This window comes from Gobio gobio (genome assembly GCF_949357685.1).
Source record: "Gobio gobio genome assembly, chromosome: 18".
NCBI lineage: Eukaryota > Metazoa > Chordata > Actinopteri > Cypriniformes > Gobionidae > Gobio > Gobio gobio.
In genome coordinates, this window is record NC_137111.1 from 45,694,137 (window position 1) to 45,715,129 (window position 20,993).

The window sequence follows — 20,993 nt, forward strand, 5'->3', positions numbered from 1 at the left end:
TGAAAATAAAAGCATTAGCCTACATTTGATTACCCCATTATAAAGGTCACTTTCATAAAAATATACTTCCACATATGGCACATTTATTGTCCAACAACAAATATTTTAGAAATATGTATATTTTAGTCTGAATTAGTGCGTTCCTATTCTATTAAGCTTTGTCTGTTTGCCGCGCATACACTCATTCCATATCGTTTCTAAATGATATATCGATATATTGTACAAACTCAATATACCACCCAGCCCTACATACAACATGCTAATATGATGTTGAGCAGCATTTACGCACCTCCATGTTGGTCTTTGTTGGACAAGCTGTTCTCTTCGGTAACAGAGATTTTCTTCGAAGTTGGTACGGACTATTTTGAGCGCCTTGACCGGATTCTTCTGCAACCATCTCGGCAGGATCTGCCTCATCTGTAAAAAGAGAAATACATATACAGTTCGTTAAAAAAAAAAAACACACCTATACATTTAACATCAACACCAATGGTCACAGTGGATAAAAAAAATTCAAAGCACACGTATAAAGTGGGAATTTATCCACATAAAAGCAAATCTCTAACTTGACAGTCATGTTTTAGGGAAAAACTGCTCAGATAATAAGATTGTACTTGCAAACTATACTATTATTTAATAACGTTTCTGGACAGAAGCCTATGCGGCATTTCATTCACAAACTATCGTTTCTATATAGCATGCAAAATTAGGATAGATCATGCCAGATAATAAGGAATTAAAGATACAGTGGGAAAACGTATGCATCTGATGCACCAACAAAAAGTCTTTATGCACTACTACTTGAGGTAAAACTCGAACTTTCCCAACAATGTCAGGCAAAATAAATCACATAGCGCCAGGGAAATTAACATCCAGAATCCAAGAGGCTGGATTTTGTTGTTGTGTTCTTCGCTAGTATAAGATTGTCATTAGGAATAAAGAAAACAGCATGCGCTCTTACTAAATCAATTCCCAGGGTCTTGCCTCAATGCCCCAGAATGCATTTCCTCTGTACTCAAACGCATCTAAGTCACCATATGGTGAATGAATGGATAATCAATATTTGCATAATTGTTGTAGCTCTCATGTGTTCCCAGTAATCAGACACCCAAAGTGTCAGTGAAAGTGACAATCACAGCTCAAACAATAGCGACTTTGAATAAATCAAGCCAAATGAAAGATTAAGGACACTGCGGTCCTCGTCCTGAAGCACTTCCAGAGATAAACGCTCAGATCAGCAAAAGGTGGAACTACTTGGACTTCGGAGTTAAACGGCATATTGAAATCTCATCAAGCCACTGTATGAAAGGCTTGTAAGGCAGTGGCAAAACAGTTGGGAAGGAAATAGGGCTGTACGATTAATCGAAAAATAACCGAAACCGACATTCAGAACCTCTAACCGACGTATTTTTCTCATGTCGGTTATTTCGGTTTTCACGTGACTCCGCCCCGTCAGTCACATCAAGTGCAGTTTGCAGGCACACACAGATGCAGGAGCGGTTATCTGTGTTTATAGATGCCCAGAATCACTATAGTAACTGCATGTTTTACACAGTTTATACAGGTAAGTTAATTGCCGTTCTTCATATAGCCTACCGCTGACGCGCGCGCACACACACACAGACAGCGCGCGCAAGCCCTGAAGCCAGATCGCTTTCACTTTCGTGCTCATAAAGTTTGTCAAGTACATGCGTTTAAAGGCTTGCCAGTTTCAACATTTATAGCGATTGTGCACTATTCGAAAACAACAATACGGAAAACGTATCCGTTCAGTGCTCAGCTTTTTTCTGTGAGACAGAGAGCTGTGTCGCGTCTCTGACGACATGCGCGCCCTTAAGGCAGACCTCTTTCACCTGTCCTCACGAAGCTGTCATTTGTATGTGGTTTAAGCCCTGCCAGTTTGAACATTAAAGCGAGTTCCGGCCATCAGATGTGTATTATGTTGAACTAATGCCTGATATATTGTGACAAACGAACCCTCAGACAGAAGCTCACACATCACGCGAAGATCGCGCGCAGAAACGCAGTCTCAACGCTGTCCTGTGACTAGTAAAGTCACTAAAGTAGCTCAGAAACTCAACCGTTATAGGCATATATTTTAATACCTTTGCAGTAAGTGCAAACCACAGCTTCATAATGAATAGAGACGGTATGAGTAATTCACACACAATCACTCTCTCATTGATGCATTGATTCAGATAAAGGTAATTTAGGCCTACTGTGTTAATTTATCTGTATCTGATGTACAACAAACAGAAATCTGCTCCTTAGACAATAACTGCTGAAAGTGAACCGTTTCCTTCAAGTATTTTAAAATCACAAAGAAATGCACTTTCATTAGAAAAAAAAAATTCCACCTTATAATAGTAGAAAATATTTACAGTACAAACCTTATCAGTTAACTTACTCAAAACCTTATGAGGGCAAAAAAAGAAGAAGAGCAAAATAATCGTTCATTAATCGTAATCGAGGTCAAATGTTCAATTAATCGAGGTTTTTATTTTTGGTCAAATCGTTACAGCCCTAGAAGGAAAGCAAAGCAGTGGAGAGGCCGTGACCTCCTCCAAAAAACACACGGCTGATCTCCTCGGCAGCTGTAGCAAATGGAGCAGGTGATGCCACACGCGGGTCAAAAGAGGCAGAGGTTGAATGGGCCAGTCCGGGGTGAATTAGCCGTGTGGCATCCCTTTGATGACAGGCCTGAAACCGGAGACAGAGCCGCCCCGCTGCCGCAGCCCAAACACATACTGTATTTCCTCTCCAGACTCCAGCGGGTCGAACGCCACCTCTTCAAATAGAAACATTAGATTCATTTCAGAGAATGCTGATAGAACATAAAAGCAGAGTTTTTTCAGAAATAGGTAACCATAGACATCACAGCGGTATTAGCCTAGTTACTAAAATAAATATTTTTTAGTCTGACTGACTCAAAGAAATGTGAAGACGTACTTCACACTTAAACGGCATTGTATGCAACCTTCTTGGTTAGAAAGAAAAATGCAACAAGGGCCAAATTTTATGCTGATGGTCAAACATACGATGTGTGACATTGTGGACACTTTTGCAAACATGTCTCACACATCACTGACCATCATCACTGATGAGTAGAAACGTGATTACCAGTCGTTTACAAGCCATATGTTGTGTGTTCGCAAACTATGTGTTCTATATAGTATCCCACATAATAAAGCATAAGCATTAAACACTGAATGAGAAAAGTATGACATACTATGCAGTGTTTCCCATAGGTTGAGAATTGACTTGTGGTGGTGGGCAGGGCGGAGTGGGTCGGCGCGGTGCTTGATGAGCGGGTTGAGAATAAACTAGTCTGTGTTTTTATGATATGACGGTAGTTTTTCTCAAATGAAACAGTAAAATGCTCATAAAGTGACTCTCGGTGGCTCTGGAGATGACGTTCGTGCATTCATGTCCTCATATGAGTCAGCAGAGATGGAAACATGCGACCGTCACTCGCAATTCTGTGTCTGTTTGTGTGTGTGTGAGAGAGAGCGGGGGGTAAATTAAACCGCGCGATTCATTCGCACAGAGACATGCATGATTCGTATTGAAATAGGTTTTTTGTGGTTTAATATTCACAGACACTAGTCTATAATCACCCGATGCGTTCTCAGGTACCGAAATTTGGTAGCGATTGATTTAATGTGAATCGGTACTCGGTAGTACCGACATAATTCGGTTGGTGCCCTTAAAAGTACTAGCCTGGGCCTACCAGACTCTCATACATTTCATTTGTTCAGAGAGTCTGGCCACTCTCCGTTGACAAGTGTTCACTTCCTTGAAGGCGGTACTCTGTTGAAGTTTAAAACTATTGGATCTGCCCAGAGCCGCTCTGGATCTGCCATAACCAATCGCTAACGTTTGGTCGTGACGCATGTCATGCGCCGTTCGCCTTTATTTCTCACATGGAAGTCCGTAAAAATAAATGTGCAGCCACCTCAGTGATAAAACCTTGTGCATTCGGATTGTGATTTATTCAGTTTTGTGATGGGGAACGCGCTGCTCACGTGGTCCGTAACATGATTGTATGCTGTAAATAAAAAACCATATGCTTGGTATGATGAGAATAAATGCTGCCGTAAATAACGGCCCAATTCAAATGTTTGCGTGCTTTTCTTCCTTTTATTTTTTGAGCGGTGATGAAATATATTGCTCTTGAAAATACTTGCCAGCATTTAAAAAGAAGTACAAGTCTAGAAATGCATCCAAATGACGGCGAAACGCATCCGCACGGTGCTCTGCAGGGGTCAAAAAGGATACAAACAGTGAATTTTGATGTGATATATTCTCGAAAACTCAGAGATGTGGATTCGGAGAGCAATTAAATTACCATACGACCTTGGTGTTTGTCTAAAAAAGTCGGTAATTCGGCCGGGGATTTTTTCGCTGGTGGTGGGAGACGGACGGCAATAAAATCACTGACTAGCCGCTGTAAATGATGACAATACCTTCCGACCCCATGAGAAACAATTACCGGGGCTTCAGCAACTCCTTCACCACTAACGGAGCGAGCTGGAAAATCAAACTTTTCCCGGGAAACAACATCATGGCCACCAACAAAACTCAGCAAAGATTGTTCTTGCTCCGGCTTTAACTTCTGGATATTCGGCAGCGGTGCCACAACGGAATGAGCGGCCTCGCTCGCATCTTTTGCCGCCATTACTGAACTACATCTCAAACTAGCGCACGACATTAGCGTCATCGTTCTCAGACACTCCCTCTGTTCGCTGATTGGACTGGTAAAAATTTGTTCGGAGAAAACCTAAGAATATACCGCAGTCCCAGACGGAGTACTGAAGGAAAATGAAAATTAAGCGGAAGTACGTAGGAGGGCGGAGCCAGGCTATAAAAGTACAGATTTCGGTACCCAACCCTAAAAATTAGTTAAACCATTTAATAAGACCAACAATCATTTCTGAATATGAGCAAATTAGTATTATTCATTATCATCATTATGATCATTACAACAAAAACAAAGAGACTTTCTTGGGATATAGTGCACAAGTCAAGCAAATAATTTTACGATATGAATTTTGTTTTGTCAGTCGTGGTCACCATCTTTCACTGTACAAGGAAAAAACACAACATGCACATTCCACTAAACATCTCTCTCTCTGCGTCCCGACAAGCAAGAAAGACATACAGTTTTGGTGCAAGATGAGGCTGAGTAAATACTGGTTTCTGGGGTGAACTAGTCCATTAATTGTCCCAATTCTCAGTAGAAAAGGCTTCATAATTGATGCGATCTCTAAAGGGCACATCTGACAATACACTCACTTGCAACAGCACAATATTGCAGTAATATTCTCAATGGTCATTGCTATGGTAACCCTTCCCTTCTGATGGAGGTCACATACAGGACAGCATCTCTGCAGGCGTCTCCATTTATTCTCCATTTCTAGCACTGACTTGTACAACAGACAGATCTTAAGTCAAATGAAGCACAAAAACTGCATAAAGAGGTTGCAATAGATACAAAATATTTTTTACTTCATCAAACGAGAACAAAGACATGAAACTTGTGCAGTCATTACAAAACTGCAGACTGCCAAAAATGACTAATCACCATCAGGTATTAGTTAAGATCCTTTAGCAAGAAAAACAGTTGTTGTATTACTGTTGAAATGAAAGATGTGCATCAGAAAAGGAACAATTGAAGGGAGTTAAATGGGTTAATTCTGATATCATGTCGTCTTTAAACCCAACCTTGTGAACAAAGCAGTGGGTGAAGACTTGAGTGTATGTTGGCCTGCTGAAGCCTTTTGGACGGTCTCAAAATGAGGTTTCCCTGAACTGAAAGTGAAACTAACTGCTGTTGTGAAACGGATGATTAGACTAACAAGGGATTTCAAACACATTTCATCACAATGTCATGCAGCAAACAAGCCTCTACACCACATGTCCTCTAATATGACATTTACAAGAGCTCTGGAAAAACATGAAAAATTAGAGCAGCCAAAGCAGAAGACTCGTGATTAAATTAAATATCCGTTGACAGACTGTCTTATGAATATTGGACACAAAAATGAGCCTTCTCAATAATGCAAACATCACTCTGATTAGCACGTTTTTCCAAGTTACCAGTGTGCTACAACTAGGGCTGCAACAAGTAATAATAAATCATCATCAATGAATTATATTATCGATTAGCCACATCTGCCGACCGTGCACGGAAAACTTCCACCAGTCACGTCAAATTACAGCACCGAATAACACATTTCTATTAATAAAATGCATCTAAAAATAGTGGAGGAAACAGAGAGAGCTGCTGTGGGAAAGATACATGATCCAAGCACCCAAAACATGAAATTCTTTATTTTAAGCTTCAAGCGAATGCATTAGCGTAATGTTTAATAAGAAATATATATTAAGATATACTAAAGCTGATAAATAATGTATTATTTCCTTCAGCTGAGACACTTCAGATGTGCACTGTTCACCATGATGATTTTGAATTGCTTGAAATATGATTGGAATCACTTCAAAAAGAAAAATACAGTTAATGCTTCATATAATGTATAGCATAGATATATTCACTATATAGGTTACTATATAGCATTCCATTAGCTTGTTTGTTTGAAGGACAGCATTGGGCAGGATGTGAATGTTTTGTCATAAAAATAAAATTATTTATCCGATTAATCTAAGAAATAACCGGCCAAACTAATCGATTATCAAAATAATAGTTGCAGTCCAAGCTACAAAATTAATTTTCAAGAAAGAGCTAGTTACTGGATTTGCTAAAAATTAAGGGTCATAAAAGCAAATCTTTTACAGTTAGTGATTGGCTGAACCTGTAAAAAAAAATTGACATTTAATATACATGTAAAATACGGCAGATGCCGTAAGCAACATTTTAAGTTTAACATATTTAACTTAAATTAAATGCATTTTTCATTAACTAATATACCAACTTACTAAAATCGTTTTTTGTTTTTTTTTACTTTATAATACACTTACAACCACCTTAAAAACAAAGGGGGTAAAGAGAAAGTCACATGACTAGTTCTTTTTCCTGAAGCTGAAGTAAATAATATAAAAGCGATGCACGGTGTCAAACACAAAACACCATCATGGTAACCAGAGGTTAAATTGGGCCGGAGCGCACCGGAGCGCAGCTCCGCCTCCTCAGGTCCACAACACACCCTGCTGGAGCTCAGCTCCGTCTCCTTCAGCACGAAATATTATTATTAGACTTTAATTATTGTTCGTCTCCTGACAAATACAGGCTATATGGAATTATCAGATGCCATAAGGCATTAATCGCTGCGTTCTCTGGTTCAGCACCGCGCCCACAGCCATCAAGGTAAAACCGTCACAATTCTAACAGTGAGTTACCATGGACATCCGCGAACGGCTAGAGCAGCGGTCGGGAACCTATGGCTCGCCAGGTCTCTCACACTTTACCAACATATCTAACATTTACTAACATGATCAATAAAAAGATTAGACACACGAATCAACAGAGATCCGTTCTCTGCAGAAAAAAGCAGCCAATTACAATTCCCTTGTTGTGCAGCCTACCGAAGTTAATGACAAGTTTATCATAATATTCAAGTTGTGTTCAGTGCTGTTCGCGAGTGTCATGATAAAATAAATAATAAAAGCATGATAAGTCACGAAAGACAACTGAATTACTGACAGGATGCTGCGCGCGCTCCGAGCGCAACACGGACAAACGGACAAGCATTCTAGCCTTTGTCTTCGGTTGCGCGCCTAAACGGCCAAATAAACACAGAAATATAGGCTATCAAAAGTATTCGAGTATTCACATAAACATAGTAGATGTAAGCACTGTGGGCATTCACACACACGAAGAGGATTTATACTCATCATTTGGTCAACCTCACAGTGAGAGCCCTGCACAATTAATTCCATATTGCAACTTATTTATTGTTTGCTGCATAATTGTTTGTTTTTAGTTGTGGACCTAATAATTACTATTGTTGACATTTTATTGGAAGAAAAAAAAAGCTTTTTAATAATAATTTTATATAATTTTTGATTGTGGCTCTTTTGGAAAAATGCATTTAACAAAAATGAAAAAAAAAAAAATGGCTCTTTGGTCAAAAAAAGTTCCCAACCCTTTTCAGGGACACTCATCTTTAGGGGAGTATTGTCAAATAATCTACTGCCCACTGACAAGCTATTTATTATTCATTTTTTGGCCTTCAAACTTATTAAAAATGCACATAATGTAGATCAGAGAAATCAAATTTTTCTCGGGGCCGAACCCCCCTAACTACCTCAAATTTGGGACTTCACTGATTTAAAAAAAAAACCTGCTTATGGTCCTAAGCGAACTGTAAAGTATTTCTCTTTGTTTGAATAACTCAACTCTAACTTACACAGTAATACTGGAAAAAGAGCCCCTTTGGTGTAAAAACACATTAAGTATTTTTCCGGCGCGATTTTGAATGACCATTCACCGTAAATAAGGGCTCCCCCTCCCTACAAAAGCCAATTTAACCACTGATGGTAACATATTGACACTACAATAATGGGCTGGAACGATTTGACCTAAAATCAATCTTGATTAATTGAACTTTTTTTTTTTGGCCCTCATAGTTCACTGATAAGGTTTGTATTGTAAATATGTTCAACTATTATTAATCTACTATTAAACTACTATTTAAAGGATTTTTTTTTTCTAATGAAAAAATGTGTTTCTTTGTGATTTTAAAACACTTTCAAACCGCTCACTTTCAGCAGTTATTGTCTATGGAGCAGATTTCTGTTTGCTCTACATCAGATACAGATACATTAGCACAGTAGGCCTACCTTACATTTATTTTAATGCATTAATGAGACAGTGATTGTGTGTGTGTGAATTAGTCATATTATTCTCCATTAATTATGAAGCTGTGGTTTGTGGTACAGTAAACAACAACCAATGTCGTCTGCAAGACTGTCGTCCCCACCAAACTTGTTTTACCAGCCATGTTATACTTTCGTCTGGCTCCGCGTGCGCGCGCGACTCGTTCGTTTGGGGACGTGTTTATACACGACACGCTCACCTTTGTGCTATTCTTGACTTTGGTTGAATCCGAAATCGCCCCCTAAACCCTCAATCACTATTCCCTACTTTAGTCCACTGTAGGGGATGGATACCCGACCCGAGCCCGACGGGTTCGGACAGATATTTAGAAATAATGTTCGGGTTCGGGTCGGGCTCGGTCACGTCAGCGCGATAAGGCATTGAACATTTGAAATTTAAAACAGCTTATTATGTAGGTAGCCAATAGGCCTTTTTAACCTGATGTTTTTGTGATTAAAATAAATAAAAAATATTACCCTAACATCCGTCTTCCTGTGCGAAGAAATTTGTTTATGTAGCTGTGACAACGCGCAACCAGCGCACAACACGTGCGTGCATATTGCATATTATTAGGCTACATGTGGCTTGGTGCGCAACTTCAGCGCTGTTGGCAGGACCATCGAGCAGAGGACAGCCTTGAAGCCATCCACAGTTGATGCGATCCTTTTTCTGCATAATAACCTGGATTAGCCTAAACTTTGAAGGATGGATTATGTAAATAGATCCCATGTTGCAGTTTAGTAGCCATACAGTTTTCGAGAAAAATGGTAAGAGTGGTTTTCATTTCAATATGCTGCATTTGTGTTACGTTTAGGGATGCGCGGTATACCGGTACTGGAAAAATACCGGTATATATTTTATTTCAAACGGTACGATATCATGATTTTGCTCATTTCGGTATATGCTGCTGTTCTGAAGTACACCGCTAGGTGGCAGCGCGCTACACAATCTGACGTGAAACCGGCAAATGTGGCAACAGAACAAGATGAAAACATCAGTTGAATCTCACTCAACACGCACAAAACTCATTAATAAAGACAGGAGTAGACGTGAAATTTGGAATTACTTTGCTTATAAAACTGCTGAAGAACCAACAAACCTTGCCAAGCATCGGTCACTTAATTCCTGACTTGTAAGACATTAAGAAATTGACAGGTGAGTGCATAAATCAAACCATCTAATTTAGACATTTTCTTTTAACACTGATTAAAGCACATGCATAAGATCGTATCGTTTAAATATAATGAAATCTCCAGCGTTTGTTTCAACCAGTGACGTTTAGACCTCATAATATTTGCACGCATACTATTGCACTATTTACATCCGCGAAAGACATAACCAACTGTGTTTATGTGACTACTCACTAAAGATTGACATTTTTTACATAATTTTGTGTGTATTTGACAGAGGAAAAACAACTTAATTTGGAATGCGCGAGCTCTTTAGGCTTGTGTGTGTGTGTGTGTGTTTGCTGTTGGCATGAGCGCAAAGAAAACTCTCTCTTAGCTCCCATCCCATATGTATTACGAAATGCTATAAAATCACTTGCATGTTCAAATTGGCAAGGTTTAAAAAGACATGGGCAGTGATTTCCGTCAGCTCTCCCGAAACGGAAGCTAGAGTGTTGAATCGGAGCACGCAGATTGCTTTTATAGTGCAGGTGCGATGTCTTTTGAAGCCAGAAGCAATTTGCTAATTTTGAGAGAATGGAGACGCGCAGTAATGCTGAAATTACTTACAAGAAAGTTTCCAAATGACTGATTGATGTGATAATCTTTGTTGATTAATTTAATAATAAACATTTGCGGTAATTTCCCGCTTCATAAACACAAAACTTGCGAGAGTGAGTAAAACTATGCGCAATACCCCCATCGAAATTCAGACCCTGTATGGTAACGATTTAATATCGGTACTTCGGTATTAGATTGTGGTACCATACCGAAGCCAAAATTGTGGTATCGAGCCATCCCTAGTTACGTTAAAGTTTTGTTCTGTTAGCTTGGGCCATTTTTGATAGACCTTTGTTCATTTAATTTTGGTTTCACAATTGAATAGTGGAGTACGCAGAGTGAGCTGATGCAGGGAAAACGCATGATACTATTTGTCCTAAACATGACCCATGCTTTATATTAAGGGCTTTAAAATAACTGGTAAGATATAGTTAACACGTATAGTTTAAAGCAGCTCGCCCTGTCAGACGCTCTAAGAGATACTTGTGCTGACAGACAGACAGACACCTGCGGTGTTTAATGCGTTTGAAATGCGATGCTTTCCTCAGTGCATTAACTTACATATCACAGGGATATTCTCCATCTGTTAATGTTAGAAAGTCATGCAAATATGTCCATTTTGCTGTCAGGAGAGGACGGGCCCTTCTGCATGTGAATCTCCGCTAAAATTCAGACTTAATTCTGCAATAATTCTGACTAAAGTATACATATTTCTAAAATATTTGTTGTTGGACAATGTGCCATCTAGGGCTGGGCGATATATCGCATGACATTGTTAGGCGCATCTCGTCAGTAAAGCCGGTTCCTTGATTAGTAGTAAATCGTATTAATAATTAGTAGCAATGTCTTGCGATATATCACCCAGCCCTAGTGCCATATGTAGAATTTTAAACCTACAAGTATGTATATTTTTATGAAAGAGACTATTATAATTGGGTAATCATTTATATAGGCTAATATGCTTGTTTTTTAATTTTCACTCTTAGTTCAGTGAATTAAAAAAAAAATATATTAATACATGCCTACATTACATTCACTGTATTTGTTTAAAGCCTTCAATATCAACATTGTTTTTAGGACATCATTGGGCAGGATGTGAAATAAAATTATTAAAATAAATATCGATTTTTTTTAATCCAAATAGAAAAACGTAGAAAATACAGCCCTATTAGGTATCCTGATATGCATAGTGTTATGCAGAAACCCCATTTAAAAGGCATATTGAAATGTTCACTGTATAATTAATCATTGTGATTAATATTTAGTATCCTGTTAAAACAATAGTTACATTACATTACATAATTACCATAAAAATTTAACAAAAATATAATAAAGGCAACATCTATAGTTTTTTTTTATCTGAAAAAAAGGTTAACAGTGATCAGAGAGCTTACAAATCAGTGAAGCGAAAAGTGAGGAAATATGCTCAGTAACATGTAGAAAAGATTTAAAGAGAAAAGAAATGTATTTAAGAGATAGATCGAGTTTTTCCTCCACAACTGCGTGAGTGAAAACTGGCATTCAAATCTGCCTCTTTTGTTAGCAACGCCCAACATCCAGCGATCCAACCAATTCTCAAAGGACGAAATCAAGCCCCGCCCTACATTTTTTTCTAATTTCAGAAGCTGTTTCACTCGGATATACGTCACAATAAGGAGAAAAGGACGCTCTCAACTTCCATTTCACACCGACTTTAAGAGACATTTTGTTCATGATGATGGTCACTGATTTCCTAAGCGAAAAATAACACCAAACAACAACCTCAGTGGCAAAGTCTAATGTATTTGTTCTAATGCATTTCTAAATGTGCACTGTGGATTGCCAAGTTCAGTTTTCAGAGCATTTAGACAATTAACATGTTTCACTATCAGCTATTAGCTTACAAATCCAACAGCGACATTTGCAACTCAATACACTGAGATGAGCGTCAGGACAAAGGGCAGGATTGAGGTACAAAGCGATTCACATGAATTTAGCGTCACTCTCATCAATAACACCAAGACAGTCTGACATTCGATAATAAATAAAATGTCACGTTACACTCAAAGAGCCAAGCAAGATCAGGCAGCATCCGTACACTACGAGTCAAAAATCAAAATACCTTCACTTGGGCTTTCAATGCACATTATGTGTTGTGTATTTAGAGCATGAGTAGACACTTAAAGCAATACTTATAATATCCACCACTAACACCTCGAGGGAAACTGCTGATTTAAATACAGCGCGATTAAAGATCCCTCAGAGGCATCAAATGGTGAAAGTCATAATCATGGTCATCCAAACACCACATTTCAAATTAGCATCAATATCAGCACTAGACTGCCACCAAACACATGCTCAGCTGTAACACGACACGCTCTTTATCATACTACGCATGTTATGGGAGGTTGCTATTTATAAAGCATTATAATCTGTAGTAAATCTAGTTTACCTTCAGGTGAGTAGGATGCCATTCTGCACGGAGGATCATCTGTGAATGACACACATCCTGCACAAACGCAGCGCTGTTGCTCTGGTTGCACTGGGGGCTCTCCAGGGCTACTAGTCCAGTAACCACTACAAACACGGTGTCCCACCAACTAGTTCAACACAACAGACAGCATGCTGTGTCCAAACAAAGATCATCCACACTCAGGTGATCCAGCATTTCAAGTTTTCATTCTGTGGATTACTGATGTTATTATTGAATAAAATCCAGCAGTGTCCTGCAGCGTGCCAATACAGCATCTAAAAAAGTCCTTAAAACAACATTTTACCCATATATGCATCATTACCATGTAATTTAACCACTGGGACCATTTTTGGGATTGCCGTCTGGATTTGGCCTACCCAAATTGAAACGCTTCCCATACCCACATACAGTGGTCTAAATACAAAGGCGGAAATTACATACAAACGGTCATATTCCTCCATTCAGATTTATTTGAATAAATCTTGCATACATGATCCAGACAAAAATACTTTTTTCCAGTATTTTCTGGAATCTAGAGGAAACAGCAAAAGCTGTCTGCTTTCTAAAAAAGAAAATCGGTATCGGAATTAGGGCTGTAATCTCCCAGTCGATTATTAGTCGATACGTTCTGGCTCGACCAAAATTCTGATTGGTCAATTTTTTGCCGCGTTCATTTCATTAGTTTTGCCGCGTTCATTTCATCAGTTTTGCCGCGCCGCGTTCATTTCATCAGGTGGAAAGCACTAATTGCTAATGGGGGTGTTTTCAGAGCACCCCTGTTTCACAGGTAACAGTCTGTCTTCAGAACACCCCCATTGTTTCCACTTCTTTTGGATTAGCCCAACCCGCTGGAGAAGAGAGACAGATTGAAGAAGGCTAGTTTTCTTGTATTTTATTTATTTAATTGTGAGTACTAATTTTTTCTGCTCTTGATCTGGCTTGTTTAATAAATATTACTTTTTTATTAAAGTGGACGTGCCTTTTGTGTTTAAGAGTAAAAGCTTTAAGTTAATAGTCTATTCGTGTTTTCAGCCGCTCAGCTGAGCTCCTAACGTTATATGTTCGAGCTGCACAGAGCGGCTGGAATTATACTGTCTGTCAGTTATTATAATACATATGACAAAAACAATTATCTAAATTATGTTGCATATTCCTCAAAAGTTCTTGTGATGATATATCTAGTTGACAACATATAGTACTATATTTTCGGAAGTCATAGGCTATGATATTGCGCAGATGCACGTGATGCAACGCTGTCAGAGCCGACAGACTCGTGTGTCAGACTCATTGCAGTGCAAAATAATCAGCTCAAAAACTATTTAATATACTGCAAATAGCCTACTAGTTTTTTATGTTTATTTATAATTAAAGGTCCCGTTCTTCGTGTTTTTTTGAAGCTTTGATTGTGTTTACAGTGTGCAATATAACATGTGTTCATGTTTCGCGTGTAAAAAAACACAGTATTTTTCACACTATTTACTTATCTGTATACTGCTGTTGTCACTGTCCTAAAAACGGCTGGTGATTTCCTTGTTCTATAAAGTCCCTCCTTCAGAAACACGTAACGAGTTCTGATTGTGCAAGCGGTTCCTGTGCTGTGATTCGACCACAGCTTAGCGCACATGAAAGCGGTTCCTGTGTTGTAATTTGACAGCAGCTTAGCGCACGTTGGAAAGGTCACGTCTCTTAACGGAGAGATGTATGCGTTCAATAATCTCTACAGCGTCCCTGGGAAAGCCAAACAAAGGTGATTTGACTCCTGGATGAAAATAACAGCGTCTCGACGACATGGCGATAAACACACTCAAACGCAACAGTTCCTTTTCTCCACGCGACCGTCCGCTTCTCCACGTGGGACAGCAACAAGACCGCGCCCCCTTTTTCGCGTTTCTTTGTGGGCGGAGGTTAGTCTGTTCTACTGCTCTACTGACGTAATTAAAGAAGGAAGTACCAGGATGTAGTCCAAGCCAGCCGTTCGCTGTAGGCTTTGAAAGGGAACTTCTGTTAAATAAAATATCTCGCTTGGCATTGAACTTTGAGCTTTATAATTTTACAGGTATTATTTATGATCTAACAGCAACATTACACACTAACTAAAGTTTGAACAATGGAATCGTGAAGAAGGGGACCTTTAATTTAGGCAGACAACAAGGCTACCAAGTACTGCGCACAGTGCGCAGCTAATTAATTTAACGTTTTTCCTAACGTCATTTTTGTCGATTTTTAGTCGAAAATTTCAGGACTTCAGTCGACCAAGATTTTCTTTGGTTGATTACAGCCCTAATCGGAATCAGCCAGTTTTCTGAAAAAAAAAAAACGGTATCGGAATCGGCCATGTAAAATCATGATCGGTACATCACTAACCGATCATAATGTACTGCTTATTTTCTTAGAAAGCTTGAAATGTCCTCTTTTAAACAATTACGAAACAATTCGAAAAGAAAAGAAAGCAAAGCGCAGTGTTCACGTGAGCAGCTCATGACTGGCGGTTGTGCTGTGAGTTTAACCTGCATTTTTAGACTAATCCTGACTCCTGAGGATTTCATTTAAGTTGCATACATTTTGTTCTTGCACTCTTGATGTTAAATTTGGAACATTTTATCTCAAACTTTGACAGCCAGTTTGAGATATAGTCTATATTTGAGTATTGTGTGTGCATCAGATAGTTTACAATATTGCCATTGAAATGACTGGGGGGAAAAGTGTCCCAATCAACCTGAATTCACCCCATACTATGCTAGTGCACGTTCATTTATAAATTTGTAGGGGTGCTCCGATTGATCGGCAACCGATCTCGATCGGTCGATAATCGCTTTGGGATGATTGATCGGCGGTCTCCAAAAAGGCCGATCTCATGAACTGATCGCATGCTGACGACACATAAACCCGCACCTGCCGTGAGAGCGAGGGCATGATATGCAGCGACACCGTCTCATTCTCTTTCCAGCGCGGGTAAAATAATTATAATGCTGAAGGTGAGGTACAATTCATATTTCTATATTAAATAACTTACGCAGTCATTTGAAAACTTTCTGTGGGACGTAAGTTCACAAACAGTGCACGTGAATCACCGCGTGCGCGCGCTCTCTCTCTCCCTCTCATAATGCTCAAATGGCTTCACATCAGCGCATCGCATCTGCACTAAAATCCAGCTGCACAGTTGACACAGGATTTGCCACTTTGCACAATAGAGGCAGTGTCGCATCGTCACTAAAGTTTATCATTTGCATTTATTTTTAAGTCTTGCCAGTGTTCAAACCGCACTCGCGCGCACGGTCTGGAGAGACACACACACACACACACAGGCCATCTCACAAAAAGCTTGCGAGTACAAATTGCGCTGAAATGGTCAGATACACACAAATGTATGTACTAAATGACCGTCTTGACGAGTGTGCACGTAAACCCCGTCGTGACTCGCGAGTGAACGTTTGTGCAACTGCAACCGTATCCGTGTTCACTCTTAAAGTGACAGCTGTCGAATAAACTGCTGCTGTCTCTGAGTTTCTCTTTGTCTTGTGTTGTTTGATGAACCTTTATGACACTCACTGCTCTTGAATGACTAACTTTTGCAACATTAAGTGTAAGGATTAATCTAATTTAATTTATTCAGGGAAGACCAATATTAATTAACATTTGATTCCTTATTAAATGTCTTTAGTATTTCTTACCTCAATAACCAATAACCAATAAAAAAGAGACAATATTTTTTTTAAGTCAGGGCGATCATCGTTCTCATGATCGATGATCGCTGTCACGTTCGAGTACTCGATTACTCGACCACTGTTGCCCATCCCTACTTCGGGTCAAAAATGTTGCGCCCTACACAAGAGCAGATAGTGAGCGTTTGTTCAGCTCAGCTTCTCACGTGTTGGATCGGATGAGAACGAAACAGACTAACTTGTGACAAAGCCGAAATACTTCTTTTTGTAGCCTAAAGAAGAACATGCATGCACTTTTGAAATGAAATACTATCAGTTCTGTAGCCTATAGGATGATCATTTTTATTTTACCTTAAAATCACTCACTGCTCTTGAATGACTAACTTTTGCAACCTTAAGTGTAAGGATTAATCTAATTTAATTTATTCAGGGAAGACCAATATTAACTTACATTTGATTCCTTATTAAATGTCTTTAGTATTTCTTACCTCAATACTAATGTTAGACCTACCTGAAAAAAATGTTTAAAAACAAAAATGCACTGCATGATCAAATATTTAGGTGAGATAATTATATACATTTATTTGAGAAAGATGGCCTACAGTAGCCTTAAGTGATCTCATTTTCTAAAATAAACACTTGGTGGTTCTTCAAGATCTTGACTCAGTTAATTTAGAGTTAGTTTCATTTCTACAAATGGTGCAAACTCTGCAAGATTATAGATAAAAGATTGCCATTCCCCTGCGATTCTGTGATCGGCAATCGGCAGATCATGATCTTGGTGATCGGTAATCGCCCCAAAAATGCTGATCGGAGCATCTCTATAAATTTGAATTCCGGAAAAATTGGCTGGTAAAATTGGGCATCCACCAGCCACCCTGGGTAAGATCATTCAGTTTCTTTACTTTTAATGAATATGATTGTATGTTGAGCACCTGCGACTTTACTTTCGTTAGTGTGTGCGTTAGCTTGATGAAGAGATACACAGCGGCTCGTCTGCGGCGGTGTGTGCTTCAGTAGCGCTGTCATATTGGGCTATAACATGTCATATAGCCCATAACACGCTACCACATAATTAGTACTGAAAAGGTGAAAAAAGATAATGCACAGGTCATGTGACTAGACAAACAAAGCGAGTCAGATTTTTGCCATAATAAATAACCATTTATAAATGGAATAAAAACTTTTTGTTTCGTTTCGCTATTCAAGCAACATTTCATAATGTAAATCCATTCATCCAAAACCAGAAGGGAAAAAGAGAGTAATCAAGTAAATCCCACTTAACCTACTGACTAAAAGAGCTTCTATCAAAGTCCCTTTTCTTCAGAAAGTCTCACGCTGGGAATACGCCTGACAGCATGTTAAGCTTCACTGAATAGCGCTTAAACAATCTGTAACGTCTGAATCACAATACAGGATCGCCCCACCTTTCATTAATATTCTTTTCAGACTTCAGCCACTAAGCTTCAAAGACACACATGACCCCCTACAGGACACACATGAATAGATGGCGAATGGGGTTTAGATCTTATCAGATTGGCTTAATGAAGCCTGTGAGCTTCACTGGTTCATCAAAGCAGCAAACTCATTATTATTACATTGAGTTTGCATGGAAATTAAGAGTTATTGATAAACATTTACACATTTGGCAGATGCTTTTACCCAAAGAGACTTGCATTGCAGTTCATGCATTCCCTAGGAATCAAACCCATGACCTTGCTAGTGCCATGAACAACGGTGGAAACACAAAAGACTACCACTGGGAACCAGAAGAAACATCTAACTAGTAGTTACCAATCCCCTAGTGTGAACTCCATGCCCCGATTTAAGCAAGAATTCCTAAACTCCGGTTGCAAACTTTGCTGTCACTAAACACCACACACACCCTCTAAGTTATGGGTATCTCTCTGTCCAATTCTGGCCCATCCGGTTTTAAAGCTCTGCAGTTTGACCCAGTTTTCGTAAGACAGACACATTCCGGCTTATTTCCAAGCATTCCCTCGCAGTGCCCCAGTGGAGCCGGCCAAATAAAAATACGTGCCAGACTCACCTTAACATGCCTTGTGAGAGTTCCTGTAGCATCATTCATGCTACTCACAACCCCCAAAGATGTGGCCGGAGAGAACTGTAGCGCACCTCCAATGCCATAAACACATCTGACAAAAAACATACATCCTGGAGTATTACCACGACAGTAAATTCAGCTTTTTAACGTTTTCCAGGAAGTAATCCGGAAGGTGAAGCACCTGCTATGAGAAGACCTTCTGTTAATCATCTCAGTGTTTTGGATTATGGTGGTAAGATATGGGAAGTACGGGGCATTAGGACTAGGGGTCGACCGATTATCGGCGTGGCCGATTATCGCCGCCGATATTAAGCATTTTTATGGTTATCGGTAGGGTTGGGAACCGAGAACCGGTTCTTATGCAGAACCGAAACAGATTTTTGAAAAATACCAGAACAGCGCAAAATTCCTAAGTTTCGGTTCCGAAAACGGTTCTGGTGCAATGTGTGTGCGAAGCGCTGGAAGCGTATCCTTTCATAGCGAGTGACAGCCAGTGTTGCCAAGTCCGTGGTTTTCCCGCTTTCCACTGTTGCCGCGGGCTGTGTTTCATGTCCGCGGGTTGAAGCGATTGTGCAATTGTGTGTTTTTTTTTGTAAAAACCTGGCAACCCTGGCTCACCTCATCATGAATATTAATTACGTTGCCTGCCGCTTCCAGGAGTGCAACGCAGTTCAGCCTGAAAGCCCTCGCGCTACACATTTACGGTTTTGCGTCAGATATTTTCTCGTTAACCACCAGCATGGCGAAGAGAAAGTCACAAGTATGGATTCATTTCCAAAGAATGAATGATAATGAAGCAAAATGTAACACATGTGAAAAGTTAATAACATGCAAAGGAGGCTGCACTAGCAATTTGACAAAACATTTGCTACAGCACAGAGCCATAGGGCTTATACCAGATTTATAGTGAAAGGCCTATATATATATATTTGTCAACCGTTGAGTCACCATGGTTTAGGTAAGCGTTTCGGCACAATTACCTTTGTAATGCTGAATTGCAATTTATTATTTACAAGTTCACTGAATAACTGAATTACTATTAAATTAATATACAACTAATTAATAAATATAACTAATAAATATAATTTATAACTTGGTTTTATTCAGAGACAGAGAGATAAAATGTAATAAGACAATTTCAGAGGTGTTCATTTGAAAAAAATGTGTTGCAAGAATGGCTTAATTAATACTGTAATATATGTACAGTACAGGACTTTTTTGACATTGCCAACCTGTAAATTAATTTTAGAGAAAGTATAAACACTAGGCTTGCTACGATAGTCGGTGTTGCCGGTGTTACCGGTGTCCAGACTCAACACCGGTTACATCACTTGCCCACCGTGGCACCGCCCCCCGTCTTTTTGATTTTTTTATAGTAATAAAATAATTTAGTTCAGTTAGAGAACAGACAATACAAATAAAAACTGAACGTATCTGCTTAATAAAGCAGGATCCGACCGTGAGTCTCGGCAGCGGCAGGAGTCATTCATCAGATTTTAGAGTGAGGAGCTGACTGAGATGATCGCGGAAGATTTGGTTTCAAAGCGAAACGTAAAAGCGCCTATTTAAGGGAGTTTGTCATTTGTTTTGTTGTTGTGTTTTTCATTAAAAATAATAGGCTAATGAACCCACAATTCAAGCAACCCGCAGCCGAATTGGCGCTAATTCAAAACTGAAAGTAAAATGTGCACGGCCGCACAGAGCGCGCATTGTTTACTTTCGCCTGGCTCCGCAGTGCGAGCCTCCGCGCTCCGCGCATTTATTTTTTGCCGCGCGCACCCTCGCGCTCGTGCGGGCGCGTCGAGTATAAACAAGGGGACGAACTGTTATTCATTCATGGCGTGCATCTCAATCAGACTGATCAATGCTTGATCAGTGCCCTGACTACTGAACTAGGGAACTGATTGAGACGCGCCCATGGCCTCATAGAGCGCGCATTTACAGACGAGCTGTCATTCACGGTGTGCGCGCCCTGGCACGTTTTCAGTTCAGAGCGGTCGTGTGCATGTTACTTTAGATTTAAAAGCCTCCGCCGGTGATACCGGTATTACCGGTGTGGTCACACATCAATTAACCGGTGGGAAAATTTCCTCACCGTCACATCCCTAATAAACACAAAATGGATTGTTTGAGTTGCGTATTGTGCCTTTTTCCTTTACCACTATTTGTTTAATAATTTTAATGGAACCGGAATCGGAACCGGAATCGTTAGGCGGAACCGGAACCGGAAAATTTCTCACGATTCCCA

General features: G+C 39.6%; 1 protein-coding gene across 1 annotated transcript in view; it reads right to left on the reverse strand.

Annotated features, from left to right (window-relative positions):
• fbxo11a (F-box protein 11a) overlaps positions 1–20,993 on the reverse strand; it is a 64,158-nt gene that overhangs the window by 29,335 nt on the left and 13,830 nt on the right. The window contains exon 2 of the mRNA XM_079843591.1: positions 290–417. Coding sequence (XP_079699717.1) covers positions 290–417 — 128 coding nt within the window. The remainder of the gene's footprint in view (positions 1–289; positions 418–20,993) is intronic.